We start from the raw sequence: 20,878 nt of genomic DNA on the forward strand, positions 1-20,878 counted from the left end.
CTTGTTTCCACACACTGTGTCAAATCCTGATGTATCTGTTGGCTTTGGCAATCTTTTACATGCGAGCAATGTTCGATGATATTCCACTTTATGCATTGCATAGTGATACAGGCAGCCATACAAGTTGAAGGGTAACCTATTTTGTTTACACTTGTTGTGCATATGTATATACCAGTTAAATGGTTTACATATAATGGGCTTTTTTGGTCTTGTGTAACTACTATGCAGCCACATACAGTTTGTTTGCAAGAGCATAATTAGCATGCTTTTGCTGGTAGACATGGGGTTTTTTCTGGTTATCACATCTTTTATGCGGGAAAGCAAGCCCTTTCTGGTACTCTTATCATGGTTAGACATGAACTTCAACCTCATTTGGCATACAATGATCCCAATGGAAAATGGACTATCGTGCAATGTATGATTGATGGTGAGTTTTATGGATTTGCGAGTGTTTATGCCTCGCAAGCTTCAGCATCCAGGGTTGCATTGTGGCAATCTCTTCAAACATATCCATGGCTATCGAATGATTTTATTTACAAGGGATTTTAACAAGTGTTTATGCCTCACAAGCTTCAGCATCCAGGGTTGCATTGTGGCAATCTCTTCAAACATATCCATGGCTATCGAATGATTTTATTTACAAGGGATTTTAACAATTCACCTACTTATGCTGATAATTCATCTCGCCGCTCTCATATGATGAGCTTTGAGAAACAAATGTGGAATCCAACCATCACTCTTTTGGATGCATGTGATCTCTGGAGTCTGGACACATCTTATGCCTCAACAGTTGGGCTTTAATTTTCATCATAATGTACTCTCTCCTTTTTTTTTCTCAACCTCGAGCATCTGAGTCCTGCAACATGGCTGCGTAGTGTATGCGAAGAAAGGGGTGCCCTATGTCTCCTCCCTGTCAGTTGGATCATGCCAAGTCCACTCCCCCAGGTCCCACTCGTGGTGCGTGAGGGACCGCCTCTCCGAACTCCATAAATGCCAAAGTCTCTCCTTGGCCACCTTGGCCGGCAGGTGAGGATCAATGTGCCATTCATGTGCCTGAAAGCCAATCACCCTTGCAGCCACAGAAGGCTCTAATCTCTCTAATCTGCCATGGAATCCAATCGAAAAGGTGGGCAAACCACAGCTCTCATTCGCGCCATGATCTGCCAAGAGTATATCATGCCTAGTAGAAACGCGAAACTACTGCGAGGGGGTCAAGTCTGGTATAGGGGTCAACCACTCCTGAGGAATAGCAGAGTCGATGTTGAGGCTGAGTCTGTCTCTACCCCAGATCCCAGCCAAGCCTTTCTCCTAAGCCTCCAAGGGAAGCTGTCTGAAATGCAATCCAATCTCCAAGGGACCTAGCGGGTCCTATGCTCAACGCTCCCCATGATACATGAGGTCGGGCCCCCATCATGTGGCCACTAGGTAAACGGATCACGGGGTTCAAGATCAGGGGCTATCGAAGACACTCCTCCAAGGCTGCCGACAATGACTGCTCAAGGACCTGCCTGAGGTGATCCCAGGCAAGAAGCGGGTTGGTTGCAAATCTGTCCTCAAAGGCTGGGCTAAAGCCGCGAGTCCGGATCTCTATGAAAATCCATCTAGTGCTCTGCAACCGGGGCCCACGAGGCTCGGAGTACAGACTGAAATCCGGGCCAAGAGGAAGTCCTTCCAAGGCTCACCACCTGGAAGAAGTCCTCTAGCAATCAACTTGCCCGGTAGGACGTGGCTCTAAATGGCAGGGTCGATGATGCCTAGGTCCCGGCTGATTAATCATTCTCTATCTATAGCATGCTAGATAGTGATTGCATAGTGAGCTGCATATGACTAGGATTAGCTTTTCATTTCAATTTTTCTTTCCATGATACTCAGGACATGGACTTGTTGTATACAAATTTGTCTCATAGGCCAATCTGGCCTTCCATAGACGTTAATATATTTTTTCTTTCTTGCTCCATGCCACCTTGGCCCGATCAGACCTCTCATCATTGGCTGCCCACAAGAAGTGCCGGATCCACCGCTGTACTTGACCAATGCATGCTCGAAGAAGGCCCAACAAGAAGTAATGTACCACACGGTGGCAAGGAGGACCTGGTTCGAGGTAGTTTGCTGATTTCGAGTTGTGAAGTTGCGCTACCCCCTCCTGTTCATTGGTGCTGCCTGCAAACACACCCCCCCCCCCCCCCCCCCCCGCGGGTCTTGCGCGGCTGAGCCACCCTCCCCTCAATGCTCTCCCCCACCATCCGCCTTCGCTGTCTCCCCCTCTCCGCCTGAGCCATCTCTCACTTCGCCTTGACCCCTTGCCCACTTGAGCATCTGTGCCCTGCTCTCCCCTTGCCCCCGCCTTCGCCCTCCTCTGCCTCCCTTGCCGCCACCTTCGCACCCCCTTCTCTTGTCAGACCCCCCCCCCTCTCGCGGGCCCCAAGCTCCTGCCCACCAACTCCACCTCCCTCCTCTCTGTCGTGCCCGCGCCTCCCCTCCGGCATTTTTGCGCCCCCCCCCCCCCCCCCCCCCCAAAACCCCCGGTTGTTCTTTCGCCCCCTTTCTTCCTTTGTCGTCGGTGGCACCCTCAGCTTGTGGGCTTGTTCTTTAATTTCCACCTCTTCTGGTCTTCGCCCCCAAGAGGACTCCATGGCAGCCGCCCATCTCCCCCGACCGAGGCCGCCGTTACCTACCTTTGTTTTTTGAAGTGGACCTATAGTTTCTCACTACGACTGTCGCATCCCTAGCGGCGTCCACTCTGGTTTGCAAGATTGTCGGTAGCCACCGTGCCTGGCCAACTCAGGGATCTTCTCCAGGCTAGCCTCCTCGGTGCACCTGCAAAGATTGCAGGGCGTGGCTACTACCAGGTTGAGTTCGACTCGCCAACGCATCTGATCTTGTCATGCAACTGAGCCCCGTTGCATTGCGTACGGCGCAAGCCTCTTCTACACGGTGGCAGCACCGCTTCGACCCGACATCCGACCCTCTCACTGGAGTTTCAAGCTTTCCCGTGACTGTCTACTTTCGAGACCTCAAGAAGGAATACCTTCCTCTTCTCCCAGTGATAGGTAGTGCCATCGGGAGAGTGATGGAATCCCACCCTACCGCTGCCTCAGCCCTCGCACGAGCAGCCGAGATTCCATCTCTCTGCATCTGTGTTGCCTCGCCGGATTCTATGCCTCACACGATATCAATTCCCAGCCTTCGGGGCGACCCCATTTTACACAGAGTGGAGTATTCTGGCCTTCCAAGCCAATGTTTATTTGTAGGGAGATGGGTCATCTGGCCAAAATTTTCCCTTGGCGTCAGACTGGGAGACCATCCCGGGTGGTTACCCCTCCTCCTTCCCGCTCAAATCCTCAGTAGGGGGCCGAGGGAGGAGCAAGTTCCCAAGCTGCGGAGCACCAAGTTCCGACCATGGTGACCCATCGACCGGAGAGTGGTGGACGGTTGGCCCCCGCCCCGGTCGCCGGCCGAGCACTAAAGCTGAGCATTGCCGCTGTGTGCACCAAGCTGGCAGCATGCAGGAGGATTCGATTCTGTCATAGAACCGTTCGAAAACTTATCACAGCACCTGCCCTCACCCACTCTTCTCCTCTGGCCCTCAATTCCCAGTGGGGCAGGTTCACCCCACCCACTCTTCTCCTCTGGCCCTCAGTTCCCAGTGGGGCAGGTTCACCCCACCCACTCTTCATCGAGCCTTCCCCAGCAGCCTTCCTCTCCGCTGGATACCTCTCAGTAGCATCACCCTCCAGCCTCTCCGCCTTCCCGCCCCCCCCCCCTCCCCCGCCCTCGCCTCCGACTCTACGTGCAGTCGCTCAATTTGCCCCTTCCTCTTCCTACGTGCCTACCATCTCCCCCCCCCCCCTCTCCGCCTCTCCATAGCATTCCCGTCAGCCCCCCATAGCCCTTGATCCGAAGAGGAGACAGCCGACGAGTTCCATTCGTCGCGTGATTCATCGTTTCTCAGAGTTGGTGGAGATGACCATTGTGACGTCACCAGTGAGGGCTCTCCCACCTGAGTCTCCAGGCGAGCTCCCCAAGATCCTATGGATTATAGTTTCTTCCGGTGTCTTCCAACGGAAGGGACAGACAAGTTCGAGGAGACCGTAGCCCCTATTCGGGTATGTGTGGTCTTCCACCACTCTAGACCCTCTACGCCAAAGAATGGCACAATGATCTTCTCTTTTCCCTTGAGCGCAGCCCCCGAGACAAAGTGGGATCCAAAGTCAGTGGCCACCACCATTCAGGATTAGGCAGTTGAGCTATCGCATCATCTGCAAGATCTTCGCATCACCGATGTTCTTACTCATCTTTGGCCTCTAGCTAGGATGGAGCTTGGTGGATAAGCCCACAGAGACCAGGGAGGGGAGATGGTGACCTCCTGCCTGGAGGTGCTACTTTTTGTGTTCATGCATACCTCTCTCGCAGTACCTCTCTCCCCTTCTTAAAGATATCTCCGTTGTGATGGATGGAGCATGGAGTATGCATACTCTCACACTCGGGCAGACTGGCAATACATGGAGGGCAAGATCCACGCCCACTTGGCGCGACTTCGCACTAGGACAGATTGTGACTAGTCCCCCTCTAAGCCCGCGCCCAAGACTCTTCAAGTGGAGGGCAGTCCACCTCCAACAGAGATTGATATGAGGATTGTCTCATGGAAAATTCAGGGCTTAGGGGGGTCTCAGTGCTTTCAGGGACAAGGCGTCCTTAAAGGAGAGCTGCAACGAGCTATGGTGGGGGGACCTATCAACATTCTTTTCCTCCACGAGCACCATCTTACTAAGGGGCGTACCTGTCGCTGTGGGAAGATTCTACCAGGCAGGAGTCATACTTTTTGGTCTCCATCCTTCGGCCCTTCAAGGACAAAGGGACGAGTGTATCTATCTTTCAATGAGCAGCTTCTGCGGTCTGTGATAGGATCAGGAGTCATAGTTCCAGGACGTGCTCAATGGGTTACCATTCTGATTGGAGAGGATAGTGTTGGCTTCCTCAACATTTATACCCCGAATGCGGTTGCAGGTAGAGCTATCTTTTGGAGCACTATCCAACAAGCCTTGCCCCAGGCTGATTTTTGGTACATGGGCGGTGACTTCAACATGATAGAGACAGTAAAGGACGGACTTGGAGGTGGCACAGCCACAGTCTCAGGGGTGGAGTACTCTGCATGGGAGGAGATGATACTAATTCTTAGGGGACAAGACCCTTGGCATCTTCCAGAGTTTGGCCGTAGCCCTGGGAGTCTTAGCTTCTCTCAAACGGATAGGCGGAGCACTCGCCAAGCTTACTCGGTTGGACAAGTTTTATGTCGACGAGTGGATTGCAGCCGTGGAGGCATGGTTGGCATTCTGGCAAGCACTACATTTTCAGATCATGCCCCAGTTATTCTGTCCCTAGAGGATCCATGGAGGCATGACAGACATGCGAGCTTCAAGACTCCAAACAGCCTCATTCAAGACCCCGAGATCTGCAGCCGGATCTTGCAGATATGGGCGGGACTCGACTTTTCCTCAGGCTTTGAGGCGTGCACTTTGGATGATGGCCTTGGGGAGATAAGTATTTTCTTACAAGAGGCAGCCCAAAGTAGATTGGAGGGATTTCGGGAGCAAGAGAGGAGTCTGAGGAGGGGCCTAGCCTCTTTATAGTGTCTTCAGGACAGTTCCCCAGACAACCCATGGATTGAGATTCAGATCGTTGCCGCCCGCACGAAGATTTGGTCCATTGAGGAGAGGAGGGTGGAGTATAGATACCATGCCAGGGCTTCATTCTGGACTCAGGCCGGTGACAGAGTTCCTGGAGACTTCTTTGAGATAGCTGGCCCACACAAGAGGAGAGACGGTATTCGCAGGCTGCGTGGCCAGGTACTGCTTGCCACCATGAATTACATCACCTCATGCTAGGCCTTTTCTCGGGCATGTATTGGCTAGGTATAGCGTTTGATCTGGAGCTTCTTGTGGGCTGGAACTGATGGGAGGCCAACTAGGGCCAAGGTGGCATATTCACCCACGTAACAGAGGGGGGCTTGGCCTCTACGATCCAGCTATACCGAGCCGCGCCCTGCTGGGCAAGTTGATTGTCAGAGGACTCCTACCTGGCGGTGAGCCTTGGAAGGATTTTCTCTTGGCCCGGATTTCAGCCCGCACTTCGAGCCTTGGAGGCCCGTGGCCGCAGGGTACTAGATGGATATTCACAGAGATGCAAGCCCATGGTTTTAGTCCTGCCTTTGAGGACAAATTCGCAATCAGTCTACTTTGTGCTTGGGATCATCTTAGGCCAACCCTCAAACAGATTGTTCTAGTGGCCTCAGCTAGGAGCAGCTTCGGAGCCTTTGATCTGGAACCCCCTGATCCATTTACCCAGTGGCCACATGCTAGGGGCCCGACTGCATATATCCTAGGGCACCTTGAGCATGGGACCAACCAGGTCTCTCGGAGATTGGATTGCACATAAGCAGTTACCTCAGGCGGGGCAGGAGAGAGGCCTGACAGGGATGTAGGGTAAAGACAGGCTCAGCATCATCGACGTCGACTCAGCTATTCCTCAGGAGTGACTGACTCCTATTCCAGACCCGACCCCCCCCCCCCCCGGGGTCTGGCTAGGGGTGTTCACCAAACACGATATCCTCGTGGCGGTCCATGGTGCAGATGAGGACACTGGTCTGCTCACTTTTCTATTCGATTACATGGCAGACTAGAGATATTACAGCACCCCTTGGAGGATTTCAGAGGCTGCAAGAGGGTGAGGGTGATTGGTTTTCGAGCACGGGCATGGCACATAGATCCAACATGGGCCAAGGTGGCCAAGGAGAGACTTTGACGGTTATGGATTTGGGAGTGCCGACCTCTCACGCGGCTGCAGTGGAACCTTGGAAAGTGGACTTGGTGACCCCACAAATCGGGTGGAGACTCTGGATGCCCCTTTCTTTGCATATACAACGCCGCAGGATTGAGATGGCGGAAATAGCAGCACACTAGCAATCTCAAGGCCTATCACAGTGCTTCCTTTCAGATTTCTGGAAGAGGCTTTCGGACGGCTTTCAGCCGAGGAAGATCACTCTCTTCCTCTGGCTCACAGCACATAGGAGTCTAGCATTTGGTACTTGGCTGGTAGTCGGAGGTCGGTCAGTGGCTTGCCTGAGGTGCGGCCACCCCCAGGAGTCTCAGCGACATTGCCTTTCGGATTGCCCGAAGGCTCAACAGATTTGGAAACGGATTCTTCGCATCTTCACTATGGACAGGGAATCGACCCAGATCATCAATTGGGGTATTGTCGTTTGGGCCACCGAGGCTAGAGTGGTCAGGACTTACGAGGAGGATGGGGGAGGACTAGCCCTTCAGGTCTCCCACCATCGTATTGGAGTAGCACCAGTCACAGCCCTACCGACAGGTGTCTGGCGACCAAGCTCATGCCAACGATGGGAGATTTGCAGTAGCATAGCAACCTATCACATCTAGCATGCTAGATGTAGCGAGGCCATCGAGGGTACTCACACTCCGCCGGCTGAGACCATCAGGAGCATATGACTCGATATCATTCACCCCCCTCCGCGGTCACTGGAGGAGGCTGCAGAGAGGTTCTAACTGCATGCGGAAGCGGCTGGAAGCCTTCTTGAGACTTTGGAGGCCTGGCCCTTTGCTCACAGATAGAGGCGGTGACCCCATTTGGCATTACAAACCACCTATATGGTTGTTTCCCCCCCCCCCCCTCCCCCCCCCGCGCCCCCCATATGAGATAGCCTTCTCCCCATAGAGCAGCCAGCCGGAGGAGAAGCATCTCTTTCCCTTTGATCATTTGTCTCCCGCCCTTATATGAGGTGAGGCTATATTTAGCCCGTCGTGGTTGTACTTAACCCTTTGCGCCTGTTTTTCTTTGACTTATTGAAGGATCTTTTTACCAAGAAAAAAAAAAGGACCACCTGGTTCGCCACCACCACTCGGCCGGTAGGGATAAGTAAATCTTGCTAGCCCAAGTGAAGAACCTAAGCTAATTTTCATTGCCAAAGATCTTACACTCCAAGAGTTCCAGGATGTTTTCGGTTGGACATACACTGACATGAAGGGAATTCCTCTGGATGTGATGAAACACAAGATACAAAACCCTCTAAAAAGAGAGCCTATGAATCCGAACTACAGATAAATGGTCAAAGACGGTGTTCCATTTGACTCTGAATTGAATGGAAGCAAATGGAGAAAGTTTCATGGTCTGATGAGACTGTAGCTTTGTCAAAATCTAGCAGGAGCACAATGAGGTCCTGTTGCCGAATGCTGGTCGAAGCCGTGGCCTCCCAGAAAGTGAAGATACTGTCCAAAATGCTCCGATCCTGAACAAAACCTGTCCGAGTGTCATGGATCAAGTCCAGGAGGAAAGGCTGAAGTCTCCGGCTTATGGCCCTAGCCAAAATCATGTAGGCGGTCCCAATGGGTCTCCATTGCTGGATCTCGAATCTGTCACCACCCTCCTTAGGAATCATGTAGGCGGTCCCAATGGGTCTCCATTGCTGGATCTCGAATCTGTCACCACCCTCCTTAGGAATCAAATGAATCAAACCCTCTAAGAGCCTCTCTGCTGTGCAGGATTCACATGGCACTCTTCATTCAAATCCTCTTATGGTTAGACACATTGCCACTAATTTCTATCGTAAGCTTCTTAGCACTGAGCCTCATTTTGATTTGAGACATAGGGCATTGCCACATTTGATTATTGAGGAGATGTGTGTCATTCTTGATGCCCCTTTCTCTATGCAGTTCAGTCATGCTCTTCATGCTTTACCTCATGGTAAGTGTCCAAGGGAAGATGGTCTTTCCCTTGCTTTTTTCATCACTTTTGGGATGAGATTGGGGCAGAGATCGACCATGATTGGACGGTGGAGACCTATCACCTTACTTGGGACTGCATATAAGATACTTGCTAAGGCAGTGAGCATTAGATTGCAACCAATTTTGCAGGATGTCATTCATGATACTCAGAATGGATTCTTACACGGGAGGAGTATCTTTGATAACATGTTCTCGTTTTGGGAGGCCGTGGAATGGGTCAAAGCACGTAATCAGCCCTAGCCATTCTACTTTTGGATTTTGAGGAGGCTTATGATAGAGTGGATTCGGACTTCCTTGAGGGTACTCTTAGCCATATAGGTTTCTCTCAGAGATGGATGAGGGGAGTAATGTGCTCGATAGAGGTGAGCAGTTTCAGATCTCTCACTCAATACGGCAAAGATGCCCTTTAGCCCCATTATTATATATCATAGTCACAGAGGCCATGAGCAACTTCCTCCGCTCCACTACCGGTATTTCTCAACTGAGGTTGCCTCTTCGTAGTCAAGAGGAGCTAGTTGACTCCGAGTTAGCTGATGACACATCCATGTTCTTGGAGGCCTCACACATGTTTATGTTCCCTCCGGGTGGCATTGCAAGAGTTTTGTTTGGCAACAGGGACCCTCATTAATTCGCACAAATCTGTCGTTTTTTGGATTAATGACTCGCTGAGAGTTGCTTGGGGTGCAAAGCTTGGTTTTACTTGGATCAGCACAGAATGCACTACTAGATACTTGGGATGCCAGGTTGGGGTTGATATTTCTCCTGCACAACAATTTGCCCTAGTACTTTTGAGTATTCGGAAGAAGCTTCTTCATTGGAACTCCACGACATTGGATTTAGCCTCCATAGCATTGGTGCCTAATCAGGTATTGCTTGCCTCCCTCAGCTTGGTTTATTGCCTCTTGTTGGTCCTTCTCTCGTGCATGCATTGGTCAGTTGCAAAAGTTGATCCACAATTTTCTTTGGTCGGATTTGGATCACACCACAGACCCACGTGCTAGGGTGGCTTGGCTTACAATTATTCAGCCCAGACGAGAGGCGGGGTTGAATATTATTGATCCGGATATTCAGTGCAGGGCTTTCCTTTGCAAACCTGAACCAACATCTGGTGACAAAGGATGGTCCTCCGGAATCATGGGTAGACGATCCATGCTCTGTACTCTTGAGGTCTTCAATCCCTTTTGCTCACAATAGCTCTAATACCATGTGAGGAAAAAAGGACGAAAAGACCACATGTGCGAGAGATCAAAGCAAATCAACACAGCATAAAATGGATGAATGAGTGTTATGTATAATGGTGAATGAAATCCTGTACAATAGACCCTCTAATGTAAGGTGACTCTGAGTAGTAGACCGGCAAAGAAGCAAAGATGAGGTCGGAGCTGAAGAACGGTCGGTGACGAAGGCTCGCGTTGAGGACCACGATGGCACTCCGTGAAGACGCCGATATCAAAGGAAGGGGCTCAGTCGGTGACGAAGGCTCACGTCGGGGATAGCGGTGGCAGTCCGTGAGGTAGTCGGTGTCGAAGACTCGCGTCAGTGGTGGATGCGGTGGCACTCCTAGTAGATGTCTGTAGTGGGCAACAGAAACGTAGTGGTCCACGCTCTGGTGACAAGGGTGCTACCGTACCTGCGGGGTGCAAACTCCGGTAACGAGGGTGCTGCAGTACCTAGAGGGGTGCAGGGCTGGGCAACTGCCAAAGGACTGTACAGGAGCAAAACGCAAAAGTTGAAGATGAGACTGTAGCAACCGGAGATTGCCGGGGTGCTATTGCTGCTGTAGGAGGTAGAGCCGACATCAGACTAGTGTGTGGACAGGAACGCTACTGTTTGCAGGATGCCGGAGCTAACGACAGCTGCTGCAGTTAAACGTTGATGATCCAAGCTGATGCAAAGGCAGCTGATGCTGATTATTATGTTGTGTTATTGTTGTATTATGAAGCGATTGCTTATATATGTGGTTGGGCTGCTGGTCAGCCCAGAGAGAGCAGCACAAGACAAAATATCACATAAAATGCACTTTTAGGACTGGTTGTCACACAATCCCTACTCTCAGGCCTCATTGGGAGAGTTATAAAAACACTGCACAGATATTGGCGTAGGCATTCATACAGAAGGAGCCAGATCTCTCATTTCCTTTGGTTGTTTTTACATGGTCTCCCCACCAATCAGTGGAGATCGATTTTCGGTGTAGCACCTACCTGCCCGAGATGTGCGGCAAATTCTTAGGCTGTACAGCATTGTTTATGGGGATGCAACATTGCAAAGCGGCTTTGGGGTTATATAGCCCAACTTATGGGCAAATTGAGTGGTTGCGCCAGGTATGTTACTTGGGGTGCAGTTGCTTGGCTTTCCTAGTCTGGTCTCAACCACTGAGGAGCATCATGGTGCTATGAAAGACCTGTGCAACTAGAGGAAAAGAAAATGCCATGGTCCCACTCCCGCATAAATACAACACGCTTTGCTTGTGCGGAACGAGAGGACCCCTGAATACAAGCCCATGTAACCATAAGAAGATGGATTATATCACCCCATATAGTACTAATGCACCGAGACTCAAAAATCTGGACACCCTCAATTGCCTCGGTGCATCTAGATCTCCAAATCTGCCATGCTATAGTACTGGACAATCTCCCAACAAGTGTCAATCCTCTGTCAAGGGGTGTATAATGTGAATGAGGGACATCCTACAACAAACCATACTTAGCAATACCTCTACGAATGAGAATAGCAATGTTTGTATCACTACGCTCATAGAACAGTTGCGGATCACCTTACATATTGGGGTGATCATATTCCGGCTTATAGCCGTGATTGTTGTATGCTTTTCTCATACTTAATAGAAGTCTCTTCTTTGAAAAAAAAAGAAAAAAACTAATGAGATTACCTGTTCCACGTCTGCAGCTAGGCGGATTACTGCAGGGAACACTTTCCTGTAGATCTTTTCATAGTGTACCTGATGGGAAATCATGGCATCAGTACTCAAAGACAAGACAATTTAGACAATATATAAATTTGAGATGCGATTAGGAGCATACACTAGGGCTTTCTCCATTTTGTTTGCGAGCAGGACCTTTCGCAGCATTTCCCATCATCAATAGACACATGGCATGAAGAAGCTCAGAAGCACCTACTTTAGTGCTCCGGTCACTTGCAGAAAGTGCTAGATCCACAATCCTTGGTAACAGCGAGTCTGAAAACAACAACTCAAGCGATGAAAGTCAGTATTAATTTGTTAGCAAGCCCATTGTGGCTATCGTACGATAGTGCCCAAAAGTGGGTGTGAGTTCAAACCCGACCCCCCCCCCCCCCCAAAAAAAAAAAAAAAACCAACACCCCCCCCCAACTCAACAAAAAGAAAATTGGCTCTGCATTATTATGAATCCTTCAATGTTGTGAAGTTGATCTCAAAGTGTTTTGCTTTTAAAAACCAGGCACCTTATAGCACATTCAATGTACAAACAAGTATGGAAGAAACAACAAAGTCTGGTGATCAGATGCACTTGCTTCAAGTCACCTTTTCCTTCCATGTTATCCTAGATATCAAGGGATACCTAGAGGCACCATGACATAGAAAAGACAATAACAGAAAAGCCACTGTCTGTGCAACAGAAACGGCCTGAAACTAGGAAAGGAAACAACTAGGAAATGACAGGTCTTTAACTTTATATGCTATGAGATTTAAAATGCAGTGGCAGTTGCCTAAATACAGAATTTCCATGGTGCAGTTGCATAACCACAGCAAGACACACATCATAACAATCAGTTATGGCAGCTCTTATAAAAATCCAGTAACAAAATCAATAAATAAATAAACATGTACAAGATAAGGCAAAGTAACTTTTTTGTGCACCTAGTGCCAGAACCATACCTAGCCATATATCTGCTTTATCATCCCTGAATGGAAGTATAAACCTGAGCTGGTCTGTCGTGTCCCATGCTAGCCCACCGGTTCCAGCAATTTGAAGAAGGTTCACATCTGGGACAAGACAATGGGCATGCTTCCCTATACGACCCAGAAATCTCTGTATTCTGATTTGTGTGAGCCGGAAAGCATTTGGCTGCAGGATGGCAAACATAAATAATGGCATGACATTGCTCTCAGAGACCACTATCATAAACACAACGTCATTAAGATTAAAAGTAGCTGATTATTACACCAATATTTCCACTGCTGACAATCAGTAAAAGCTCTGCCACAAGAATGCACTCCTGGCCCCTCACATGAAGCAAACTATTGCTGATGGAATCTATTGCTTCTTTGTTGATTTCGCAAGATGAACTTCTACTCAAGTTAATGTGTTGCCACTGTAAGAGAATTTATTGTGAAGAGCGGATGGGATCTCAGAGGCGCTTACCACTGAAATTGGGGTGAGAAGGATGCCCTCTTCTAATCTACTCTATTCAAGCTTTGCATTTAGCCATGGCAGTGAACTGAACTAGGCAGAGAAATGAAATGAAATGATATATTAACGTCTCTAAGAGGCCATAATGGCCTATGAGACCAAAACTGAGAGTACATCTGAAGTTGGTGTCTCATCAAAGAGAACAACTAAATGAGACTAAAAAGAGAGAGATTTTCAGGGAAACATATTGGACCAGCAATAGTTGCATATGCTCTGATGACTCATTCTATGCCAGCTATGTGGCTCACTTCTGGCATTTACATTTGAGGGCCATACTATCCATATAAGGAAATAGGAGGGATATATAAGATTCACATAATAAACTCTTCATAATGTAACTAAAGTGAATGCCTTAAATTGGTTAAGAGAGGTAAACTCTAACCTACGTGTATCTTTGAGCCTATGCCTGCAGAGAATTGCATATAGAGATCATTGATTACAGAACTGGCCTTTAAAAGATCAACCTCGAGGATAACTATCTTCTTTTTTCCTTTTATTGGAAAGAAAGACCATTCATCCAAAGAAAACTTTCGCTCACCTGGACCAGCTCTGTCCTTTCTCTTTTGATCCTCCGAAGGGAAAGGTTTCTAGTATTCGGGCCAACAAGAGGACCTTGAGGAGAAGATTGAGGTTCGATTTCTGAGATTGAAGCTGTCAATGTAATCGAGAGGTAGTTGTTGAAGCATGGCACAATATGATCCAGCCACACTTCCAGTTCACTTTTGCTGAATGCTATCCATCTCTCCAATGCATCCATAGCAGCATTTGCCAAAGGGTTATATGTATGAGTTGTTAAGGATTTAAAATTCCCATTTCTATCATGGCACCCATTCAACTCCTTTAAAAAAAGCAATTTGCATCTGGAGTGCCAATTGGAAGTGTAACCAGATTGCCAGCTGATAGTGGATCCCAAAACAAAAAGCAGATGACAATAAACATCACATTTCTAGTGACCTTGATAATTGACACTAAAAAACAAAAAAAAAAGGAACAACCACGGATATCTAAGGCCCATCTTCAAGGCAACATTTATTGGCTCGACCAAAAGGGACATGCCTATCAGGGAAGGTGGAGCTGACAAGCAAAGGCGTAAGCATGATGCCAATAGCTCCAGCTTGTAGCGCTTGCTGGCAATAAGAACTTCCTGCAAATACCGTCGAAGTAGATCCTGGCATATAGTACGCTCTTCTTCTAAAACCTCAATTCTCCTTTTGTCTATGCTTAGAGGATTCGTTTGCTTCTGATAAAAAGTTTTTAAAAAAATATTTAAAAACCTATAAAACTGAGAGAGGCAATACTGCTTACTAAGCATTCAATATTTGCAGGCTTAATGCTAGATTAGCAAACCTGCCCTTTCTGAGTAATGCTGCAGTAGGCTGGTACTGGTTCGTCTGCACTCTTGAAGTAGCCATGATCATCAGCTATTTTTATGATTACAGCAAGTAGCTTATAAAATCCACTAAGAAGCGGGTAGCAACTTGAAAGTTCCACAAGGCACCGCCCAAACGGAAGAATCCACTTTGCATAAAAGGGTACAGATCGGCTGCAAAAAAAAATTGCAGGGACCCAAAAGCTCATACTTAAAACCGTAAGGATATATAGAAAGCTTTTCTAAACTTGAAAAAAAAAAGAGGGAACCAGGCAGGCTCATGCGGGTGTAAACTAACCACAAAAGTTCTACAATAAAGTTGATACATGGCATACCTTAATAAAAGCTCCTGAACAAACTCCACCTATAAAGCAAAACAGTTGGTTTGCAAAAGCACCTTCTAAATAGAACATAAAATCGAAGCTTGCGACTGTAGCTATGAACACTGTTGGGAAGTCAATGCTTCACCCTCCACATCAATAGGGCCAAGCAAGGAGAAGAACAGGGAAAGGGGGTGAAGGGGGTGAAGGGGTTATAAATCAATGCTTCACCCTCACTATGTTACGCCAGGTGTCCAGGCTGCTCAAACATAGCTGCTCCTCGTATAGCAGGCCGATGGTCAACAAGAAACGTTTCAAGGTTTTCTGTGTTTCAAGCTTTTGAGATTTTGTTTTGAAATGTTTCACCCTTCAGCAACAAAACCAGGAGGTTTCAAAAATATATTTTTTTCATAAATTTTAAATATTTAAACAATTATAGAAACCACTAGAAAACGTAGTGTAGTGAAAAGATTGGCAAAACTGAGGCAAATTGGGGAAAATTGGTAAATTCAGGACAAATTGGGAAAATTGAGAAAAAATGGTGAGGAAAAAATAAAATGACGAAATTGGGGTAAAAACGGAGTAAAATTGAGCAAATTGGGGGCAAAATTGGCACGCATGGATAAGTTTGGCAAAAATTTGAGGCCAAATTGGGGCAAAGCGGCAAAATTGGGAAACATTGGTGCAAAAATCAGGGCAAATTGATGGGGGCAGAAGACAAAGGGGAAAGAAGAGCAACCTGGAGGATAGAAGATGGGGATGGGGGGAAAGAGGAGTTGGCTGCGGCACGCTGCTGCAAATCATGATGGGGGAGGTCAAATGGACAATGATTTAGGCCCAGCAACGCACCGACGGAGGTCAAACTGGCAAAAACGGCTCAAAAACGATTTTAAAAAAAGTATCCCAAAGTTGGGTGAACTGCCCATTTCTGAGAGATTCTGCACCTTCTTTCCTATGTTTCAAGTGTTTCGTTGCATCAAAGAGCATTTTTTTGTGACTATGAGAACCTGAACCAACCAGATCCTGGTCACCTGACCACCTGTATAGGTTGTGCCCGGAATCCGGCTAGCTTTTATGTTTGTTAAGATCCCTTTGCGAGAAGCAGCAGCCATATTTGAGCTACCTGGACGCCCGGTATAATGTACCAATGGTGAAGCATTGATTTCTAACATGATCACCAGAACAACATTCGAAAAAGATGTTTCTTTCATGTGTGTAAGTTGACACCTAACAGAAAGGCAGTATGGTTTACCAGGTTCAAAAATTTCTTCATATCTTTATCGTTCAGAGGCTCAATTGGGTTTTTGTCGCTGTCTGGTTCCAAAACAACTTCGGCATCTACACCATGACAAATCGTTTTGAAGCATCAGACCAGCCATTTGAGTTAATGAAACTAGCCTAATCCAGAGATCTTTTACCACACTATTTGTCATTTACTACTAGACAGTTTTATAAGACACATCACAACCCTCTTTTTCCCGGAGGAGACACATCACAACCCAGGAGTGGATCACAAAAGCAACATGATCTCCTCGCCACCAAATACTCCTACACAGACAAGACTTGCCTTCCTAGATTCTGGTGACACAACCCAAAAAAACTTATGGCATTATGCTATTTGCCATGTGTATTATTGGCATAAAAGCATGTATTTGAAGGGTTGTAATGACATCAGGATATGAGTTTTGCACAATGGCATAGAAACTGATTTGGATGGACAAGATAATGTACCTTCCATTGGATCTGAACTTTCTTTGTCCGCCATTGCCCGTTTTACTCTATATTTAAGGTTTAGCTCCCTTAATGCCTTCATCACACACTTAATAACGGCATCAAAAAGTTTTTCTTGTAGTTGTTGTGAACCTGCTACATGTTTGGAGGCATCCTCTGAGGCCTCCTCTCTTTCTTCTCTTTGGTTAGGGTCTGCACCTTCAAAGTCTATAAGCTTTGACCAGAGCTCTGTATAACTCTTCCACAAGTCTGTCCCCATTTCTCCTCGATCCACTCTGACTGGTTCCATTGCCCTTTCTAATGATGACCACACTGTTCACAAACTGATACAAAGAATTAAAGAGCAATTCAAGCTATTTTATGAATCACAAGCAACCTCCTTTGATAAGTAACAGTACTTATTAAAAAACAATGCTTTTGATAATGCAACTTGAAGACAAATAGCTTCAACAACCATGCGATCCAACCATTCAGGCTCCAAAATTCATAATACCTAGTAGAAAATATTTTTTCCTTGTTGAGAATACATGTTATCAGCCTCTGTTACGTCCTCAAGACATCTCCAGGTCGAGTAGTGCAATAGCACCGCACACAATCTGTGTTTACCCCGCTCCATGTTCCCTTCTGGTCTTTGTACCCTTAGCATGTCGTTCCAAGTCTAGCCGCCTGGCTTCTCACCCATTGGCACGACCATTTACCCATTTTTGCCGTTTGGGCACCATCATCGGAAAGTGGGGAGCAGCGTGCCCCTCATTCATCCTCCCCGTAACAGCCTCACCGTTTTGGAAACTCTCTTGAAAGTTTACATACTTGAATAGAAGCTTTTAGATAATTAAACAAACTCGATGCAAACATAGTCACGTAGTAAAAAGGGGAGCAACGTGCCCCTCATTCATCCTCCCCGTAACAGCCTCACCGTTTAGGAAACTCTCTTGAAAGTTTACATACTTGTATAGAAGCTTTTATATACAAGTATGTACATACTTGTACCGGTCTTTTTTTCTGTACAGGATGGATGGCAGTTGGAGAGATGTGACGTGCAGGACCTTATTGAGGGCCCCCAGATTCGTCCAGTCAGAGTTGTTGGCAGGTTAGGGAAGCACGTCTTTGTTGACCCCCCCCCCCCCCCAAGGGATGATCACAGAGAGTGTTAGCCTTTGGTTGTATGGTGGCTGCCCTATCAGACATTTGCATTGGGACCCCGGTGAGTGGGTGTGGAAGGAGGCTTGTAACCCCTTGAAAAGCATGCCTTTTTTCAGTTATACGGTGCGGAATGCCAGACATCTTACCTTGGGACACATTCAGAGTGTCCCTACTCTTAGACCCCACTGGAAATCTTATGGCATTTCGACTGACATTCAGAGGGTTTTTTGGCGGAGATTGTGGCATTCTTATAGGAATGCCAAAGATTTCCTCCTTTATCTGGGTTTCTCTTCATGGTGGTCTGGCCACCAATCAGTGGAGGTCAGTTATTGGCCAGGATGATCTTTCGGCGCCTGGTGCGAAGGAAGAAACGAGCCTACCTAGCTAAGTTAGAGGAGGACATCTGCACTAAATTGTGGCTATTTGATACACTTGTCACACCAACCTTCCTGTACGGAGCTCCAATTTGGGGGCCCAGCATACATCACAGATCTCAGAGAGGGACAAATGAGGGATGGAGGCAAATGGAGAGACCACTTATTATGATGATTGCCCGCATGATTCGGAGAAAATTATAGGGCCATTGGACAGATCCGGACCTCATCACACTAGCTACGGATTGAGACGGGGCGATATATGCATCAGATCTCCGATGACCGCATTTGTCAGTTATGCTACCACAAGGCAGAGACAGAGGAGCACTACATTTGCCGATGTACAGTCTGTTAGGAGATCCGAGGGAGATATCACTGCCTCTTCCCAGAGGGTTTCGCAGGGTCATGGAGTTTGAGGATCAGAGATGCCTGGGATTATTCCTACTTGAGCTCAAGAGACACAGAGAGAACCTCTTGGCCGACAAGAGACCGAGCCATGATGTACCTAGACGGAGGATCCTGACAGATTTCTTCAGCACGGCACCAGCACCAGCACCAGCACCAGCAGCCTAGCTCACACACCTCCTGATACCTCCTCCATCGAGCCATGAGGGCACCAGCAACGCTCCCAGGGAGTCACCACTGCTAGAGCAGTCGTCTTATGTCGTGCTCGTCAACCACACCCACCAGGATCCCAACCACGGCATCCTCACCATTGCCAAATCAGAGCCATTATTGCTCGGCATCGAAGGCGCCTATCTCGCTTCTACGACCTCTCCATTCTAGATAGCCCCATGGTTGATCAGAGGAGAGGCCAGCACTTCAACTGATCAGCATACATGGATCTACTTGATATACATTTTCCACTATTTTCTACTCAGTATCATCTAGCAGTCTTACTTACAACTGTTCTTAGAACTGTAAGACAGTCAGTTTATTGTACTTTTTAGTTTCATTTGGTTGTTCTCTTTGATGAGACACCAACTTCAGATGTACTCTCAGTTTTCGTCTCATAGGCCATTATGGCCTCTCAGAGACGTTAATATATCATTTCATTTCATTTTCTCTCTGCACAAGTCCCCCCCCCCCCCCTGGGCCTGCTCGCGGCGGCTGGTGGTCTATCTTTCTCTCTCTCTTCACTGCTCCCTTCCCTTCTCTCTCTTCGCTGCCCCACTTTCGCCTCTCTCTCTCTCTCTCTCTCTCTCTCTCTCTCTCTCTCTCTCTCTCTCTCTTCGCTGCCGCCTCTTCCAACCTGCGCCTCCTCTCTCCTCCTCTTGTTGCTTGTACCTGCCTCCCCACTTGCAGCTCGCCACCTATGGGAGCAGGAGCCACCAGCTAAGGACCAGAATCAATACTAGAAAGGGGACCCCTTCGGTCCAACATGGACAGCTCGCAGGAAACAAGGACTAGAGGTGAGAAGGAGAGAAATACACCTCGATTTGGGCGAGCACACAGAAGATCGGCGACCTGCATATCAAAACATGCCTGACCACCATGAGAGAAGTATGCGAAACGCAAGATATGGAAATTGAGCACCTACAAATGAAGCTCGGGGAGAACAAGGATAGTGATGACCTTAGGCATGGGTTGCGTGCCTCCATGCAAGAGGAGATGGATAGGTGGAAGTCAGACATGCAGGTACACGTAACACATGGCAACTCAGCTAAGCAAGATGCAGGAGGAAATGGTCCCCAAATGTTGGATGCAAAAACCAGCCACCATGCCTCACTAATCACAGAGCTGGAGGCCCAAGTCGCTACCATTAAAGTGGAAAATGAGACCTTGAGGGCACGTACTCAATTCGAAGAAGGAGAAATTCAGCCATCTCTCAATGATGAGCTGAATACACTTAGGAGAGCAAATGAAGACCCTCCAAGAACAAGAGGAGAAGAAGGCACACGAGGAAACCACATGGGCCGAGATGATTAAGAAGACACAGAAACAAGTGGAAGAAGAGGGCAGCTGGATTGAGGTTGCCAAGAAGCAACGGAACCCACCATCATCCCCAAACATCATCAATGACATACTCGAAGAGGAGAAAAGAAGGAAGATTAGGGCATTCGCGGAAAGAAGACGCCATAGCACTATGCAGAAAGATGGAAATCCAAGATACCTCCTTCGTGGAGGCATGGAGGTTGGGCAAAGACACCACCAAGGAACGCACTCATCCTCAAGTTTGCGGGGTTGGAGGCGAGGCAAGCATTCCTTACCAAAAGGCGGGCACTAAAAGGAGAAAAGACTTACCTCAAAGACAATCTCACACTAGCAAAGGTGGCACATAGGAGGGAGTGCCTGTCACACATCTTGGATGCACGTAAGGCGAGGAAAAAGGCAATGTACAGAAATGGGAGGGTGATCATCACCGAGCGACGTGTCCAATGACCGTTCGAGACCTATGAGACTAAGGTAGAGATTGCGGTTTGGAACCTTGAGGACAGATGCAGGTCTGTTCGAGGAGAAATTTAGAGGGAGAGACTTGGTCTTATACACAAAGACACACAAGAGAGACCTCTTCCATCTATTCTGATCACGTCTACCACATCCTCTCTGACCTCGACCCCCACATCCCACTTCATGAGCTTACCACACAGCTTGCAGCCACCCTCCATACGTCCGCGCAGCCGCCTTCCCGCACTCCAGAGCCACCCCTACATCACCAAGAGGGACTGTCCCACAAAATAGCTGGTACGACGAGGAATGTCGTCATACCCGAGCTCATCTACATCGGGAGGTG

At 48.0% G+C, this 20,878-nt stretch overlaps 1 protein-coding gene across 1 annotated transcript in view; it reads right to left on the bottom strand.

Moving 5' to 3' along the window:
• LOC147618065 (uncharacterized) overlaps positions 1 to 20,878 on the bottom strand; it is a 105,280-nt gene that overhangs the window by 28,884 nt on the left and 55,518 nt on the right. Inside the window, exons 12-20 of the mRNA XM_086775309.1 lie at positions 16,628 to 16,939; positions 16,149 to 16,234; positions 14,912 to 14,940; positions 14,555 to 14,750; positions 14,208 to 14,447; positions 13,746 to 13,985; positions 12,673 to 12,862; positions 11,840 to 11,994; positions 11,689 to 11,757 (exon numbers count right to left, since the gene is read on the bottom strand). Of these exons, the coding sequence (XP_086631435.1) occupies positions 11,689 to 11,757; positions 11,840 to 11,994; positions 12,673 to 12,862; positions 13,746 to 13,985; positions 14,208 to 14,447; positions 14,555 to 14,750; positions 14,912 to 14,940; positions 16,149 to 16,234; positions 16,628 to 16,939 (1,517 nt within the window). The remainder of the gene's footprint in view (positions 1 to 11,688; positions 11,758 to 11,839; positions 11,995 to 12,672; positions 12,863 to 13,745; positions 13,986 to 14,207; positions 14,448 to 14,554; positions 14,751 to 14,911; positions 14,941 to 16,148; positions 16,235 to 16,627; positions 16,940 to 20,878) is intronic.

The sequence above is a fragment of the Cibotium barometz genome, chromosome 35 (genome assembly GCF_041138505.1).
Source record: "Cibotium barometz isolate CiBa-2024 chromosome 35, ASM4113850v1, whole genome shotgun sequence".
NCBI lineage: Eukaryota > Viridiplantae > Streptophyta > Polypodiopsida > Cyatheales > Cibotiaceae > Cibotium > Cibotium barometz.